Raw genomic sequence first — 5,000 nt, forward strand, 5'->3', positions numbered from 1 at the left:
TGTGGTGTACGCCTGACTGCCTCACCATACCTATGGTTTATGTACACACGATTGTCTGGCCAGGTGGGCAGCGGACTGTCTTGAGGCTATACCACAATAACCACACCCACACCACCCTACCCCCAACCACACCACTACCACACCCCACCACAACACCACCACACCCCCACCACCACACTTCACCACACCACTACCACACCCCACCACACCACTACCACATCCCAACACACTCCCCACCACCACACTTCACCCCACCCCCATCACACCACCACCACACCTTCACCACACCTCCACCACACCCCCAACCACCACACTTCACCACACCACTACCACACCCTCACCACACCATTACCACATCCCACCACACCACTACCACACCACTACCACATCCCACCACACCACTACCACACCTTCACCACACCTCCACCACATCCTTACGCACCTTGAGGGAGTCCATGTGTTCAATCAGCTGCCTTGCAGACGTAGCGCCAATCAGCACACAATGCAGATTTTCGTTCCTCAGAGCCCACGCTAAGGAGAGCTGGGTCAACGTGCACCCCAGCTTCTCTGCAAGGTTGCAAAGCTCCCTCAGCCTGCATTGTTGCTTGCGCCCTTCCTCCGTCCCGCTGCCTCGCTCCTTCACCCACGTAAACCCCTGCGTGTGTGGAAATAAGTCGCTATAAATCGGGTGTTAAGTACCAAAGTCAGTTTTCCCCTACTTAAACCCCTGTGCGTGGAAATAAATCGCTATAAATCAGGTGTTAAGTACCAAAGTTAGTTTTCCCCCAAGTAAACCCCTGTGTGTAGAAATAAATCGCTATAAATCAGGTGTTAAGTACCAAAGTCAGTTACCCCTGTGTGTGGAGATAAGTCGCTATAAATCAGGTGTTAAGTACCAAAGTCAGTTTCCCCCACTTAAACCCCTGTGTGTGGAGATAAATCGCTAGGGAACACGTGTTAAGGGAGCTCCGAAGTTAGTTTTCAGCCACGTAAACCCCTGTGTGTGGAAATAAGTCGCTATAAATCAGGTGTTAAGTACCCAAGTCAGTTTCACCCCACTTAAATCCCTGTGTGTAGACATAAATCGCTACAGAACACATGTTAAGACAGTATCACAGCTGTTAGATGATCGACGTAAATCCCTGTGTGTGGAAATAAATCGCTACAGAACACGTGTTAAGGGAGGTCCAAAGTTAGTTTTCTCGCTCCCTCACCCACGTAAAGCCCTGCGTGTGTGGAAATAAGTCGCTATAAATCAGGTGTTAAGCACCAAGGTTAGTTTTGACTCACGTGTAGAAATAAATCGCTACAGATCAAGTGTTAAGTACCAAAGTCAGTTCTCACCCACGTAAACCCCTGTGTGTGTAGAGATAAATCGCTACAGATTAAGTGTTAAGTACCAAAGTCAGTTCTCACCCACGTAAACCCCTGTGTATAGAGATAAATCGCTACAGATCAAGTGTTAAGTACCAAAGTCAATTCTCACCCACGTAAACCCCTGTGTATAGAGATAAATCGCTACAGATCAAGTATTAAGTACCAAAGACAGTTTTCAGCCACGTAAACCCCTGTGTGTAGAGATAAATCGCTACAGATCAAGTGTTAAGTACCAAAGACAGTTTTCACCCACGTAAACCCCTGTCTGTGTAGATAAATCGCTGGAGTACAGGTGTTAGGTACCAAAGTTAGTTCTCACCCACGTAAACCCCTGTATGTGGAAATAAATCGCTACAGAACAGGTATTAAGACAGTATCAAAGTTAGTTTTTACCCACGTGTAGAAATATCCGTGTGAAGAAATAAATCGCTACAGATCAAGTGTTAAGTACCAAAGTTAGTTCTCACCCACGTAAACCCCTGTGTGTGGAAATAAATCGCTACAGAACAGGTGTTAAGACAGTACCAGAGTCAGTTTTCACCCGCTTGTAGAAATATCCGTGTGAAGAAATAAATCGCTACAGAACACGTGTTAAGGCAGCTCCAAAGACAGTTATCACCCAGGTATGTCCCTGTGTGCGTAGATAAATCGCTGGAGTACAGGCGTTAGGTACCAAGGTTAATTTTCACCCACGTAAACCCCTGAGTGTAGAGATAAATCGCTAGAGAACACGTGTTAAGACAGTGCCAAAGTCAGTTTTGCCCCACGTAAACCCCTGCATGGAGATAAATCGCTAGAGAGCAGGTGTTAAGACAGTACCAAAGTTTTCACCCACGTAAACCCCTGTGTGGAGGAGAGATAAATCGCCGGAGAATAGATGTTAAGAAAGTACCAATCACGTAGGGTGAGTTATAATTGGGGATAAATCACTACGGAACATGTGTTAAGACATTCCCGCCACAGCACACCCGAACCTGTGCGAAGGAGAAATTGTTATAAGAGAGGATAAACCACTTAAGAACACGTGTTAAGAGTCTCCTTGGTTACTAGTCAAATCAAGCCTTCATCTACGTGAGAGAGAGAGAGAGAGAGAGAGAGAGAGAGAGAGAGACAGACAGACAGACAGAGACAGACAGAGAAAGAAAAAGAGAGAGAGAGAGAGAGAGACAGAGACAGACAGACAGACAGACAGACAGACAGAGACAGAGAGAAAGAAAAAGAGAGAGAGAGAGAGACAGACAGACAGACAGACAGACAGAGAGACAGAGAGACAGAGAGAGAGAGAGAGAGAGAGAGAGAGAGACAGACAGACAGACAGACAGACAGACAGAGAAAGAGACAGACAGAGAAAGAGAGAGAGAGAGAGAGAGAGAGAGAGAGAGTTATAAATTAGTATATACACCAATCCACACACACGACAAACTGAACCCTCTAGAACACATCAGAACCTTTTAGAACCCACATCCCTGGTTCAAATATCAAAATATAAACCCTCTAAACCTTATTACAACTCTAGAAAGCACTGGAACGTAAACTGAACCTTCTAGAGTTATCCCAAGCCTGTCAGAACCCGTTAGAACCCACATACGAGGTTCAAATCACTACTAGAATTATTCAAACCCTTTTAGAACGCAGTAGAACCCGCCTAGCAGGTTCAAATCCCCTTTAAAATTCTCCCAAGCCTCTCAGAACCTTTTAGAACCCTCCCAGCAGGTTCAACTCAAAATAAAACCTTCCAGAACCTGTTAGAACCCTAGAAAGCATCGGAACTCAAACAGAACCTTCTAGAACTCATTTAGAACCTTTTAGAACTATCCCAAGCCTTTCAGAACCAGTTAGAACCTTTTAGAACCCTACTAGCAGGTTCAAATATCAAAATAAAGCCTTCCAGAATGAGTTAGAACCCTAGAAAGCATCGGAACGTAAACAGAACCTTCCAGAATTATCCCAAGCCTTTTAGAACCCGTTAGAACCTTTTAGAACCCGCCTAAGAGGTTCAAATTTCAAAATAAAACCTTCTAGTATGAGTTAGAACTCTAGAAAACATACGAACGTAAACAGAACCTTCTAGAATTATCCCAAGCCTTTTAGAACCCATTTAGAACCTGCTAGAACCTTTTAGAACCCGAGCAGCAGGTTCAAATCTCAAAATAAATCCTTGTAGACCTTGTTAGAACCCTAGAATGCATCAGAACTCAAACAGAACCTTCTAGAACTCATTTAGAACCTTCTAGAACTATCCCAAACCTTTTAGAACCTGTTAGAACCCGAGTAGCAGGTTCAAATCTCAAAATAAAGCCTCCCAGAACTTGTTAGAACCCTAAAAAGCATCCGAACGTAAACAGAACCTTCTAGAATTAACCCAAGCTTTTTAGAACCCTTTAGAACCCGTTAGAACCTTTTAGAACCTGCCTAAGAGGTTCAAATCTCAAAATAAAATCTTCTAGAGCATGTTAGAGCCCTAGAAGGCATCGGAACTCAAACAGAACCTTCTAGAACTATCCCAAGCCTCTTAGAACCCGTTAGAACCTGCCTAAGAGGTTCAAATCTCAAAATAAAACCTTCTAGAACTTGTTAGAACCCTAGAAAGCATCAGAACGTAAACAGAACCTTCTAGAATTAACCCAAGCCTTTTAGAACCCTTTAGAACCTCTTAGAACCCGAGTAGCAGGTTCAGATCTCAAAACAAAGCCTTTTAGAACTTGTTAGAACCCTAGAAAGCATCCGAACGTAAACAGAACCTTCTAGAATTAATCCAAGCCTCTCAGAACCCTTTAGAACCCACTAGAACCTGTTAGAACCCGCCTACCTGGTCCTTAGGGGTGGCTGAGCTCTGGGTTTCATCCTCGCTCCAGGTGAGGGAAGACGTGTGCTTGCGCTGTGGGGTTCACAAGGGTACACTCTCTCAAAATGGGTTCAAATGGGGTTCAATCTCTCTTACAAAGGTTCAAATTCACTCACATAGGTTGAAACTCACTCACATAAGTTCAAATGGGGTTCAAATACTTTCATATAAGGGTTCACTCTCTCAAAATGGGTTCAAATGGGGTTCAAACACACTCAGAGGTTCAAACTCACTGACAAAGGTTCAAACAAGCATATAACAGGTTCAAACTCACTCATATAAGTTCAAATGGGGTTCAATTTCTTTCATATAAGGGTTCACTGTCTCAAAATGGGTTCAAATACACTCAGAGGTTCAAACTCACTGACAAAGGTTCAAACAAGCATATAACAGGTTGAAACTCACTCACATAAGTTCAAATGGGGTTCAAATATAAGGGTTCACTCTCTCAAAATGGGTTCAAATGGGGTTCAAACACACTCAGAGGTTCAAACTCACTGACAAAGGTTCAAACAAGCATATAACAGGTTCAAACTCACTCATATAAGTTCAAATGGGGTTCAAATTCTTTCATATAAGGGTTCACTCTCTCTAAATGGGTTCAAATGAGGTTCAAACACACTCAGAAAGGTTCAAACTCACTTATATAGGTTCAAACTCTCTTATATGGGGTATAGCTCTCTCGTATAGGTTCAAACTCTCTCACAGGGGTTCAAATTCATTTACACAGGTTCAAATGGGGTTCGATTTCACCCATAGGGATTCAAATAGGGTTCAA

General features: G+C 43.6%; 1 protein-coding gene across 1 annotated transcript in view; it reads right to left on the reverse strand.

Annotated features, from left to right (window-relative positions):
* Window positions 1–5,000, reverse strand: part of Hk (potassium voltage-gated channel subfamily A regulatory beta subunit hyperkinetic) — a 30,420-nt gene that overhangs the window by 2,020 nt on the left and 23,400 nt on the right. Inside the window, exons 8-9 of the mRNA XM_080280457.1 lie at window positions 4,187–4,255; window positions 443–655 (exon numbers count right to left, since the gene is read on the reverse strand). Of these exons, the coding sequence (XP_080136583.1) occupies window positions 443–655; window positions 4,187–4,255 (282 nt within the window). The remainder of the gene's footprint in view (window positions 1–442; window positions 656–4,186; window positions 4,256–5,000) is intronic.

This window comes from Coenobita brevimanus, chromosome 10, assembly GCF_032717465.1.
Source record: "Coenobita brevimanus isolate Jiangsu-jjx chromosome 10, ASM3271746v2, whole genome shotgun sequence".
NCBI classification, from domain to species: Eukaryota; Metazoa; Arthropoda; class Malacostraca; order Decapoda; family Coenobitidae; genus Coenobita; species Coenobita brevimanus.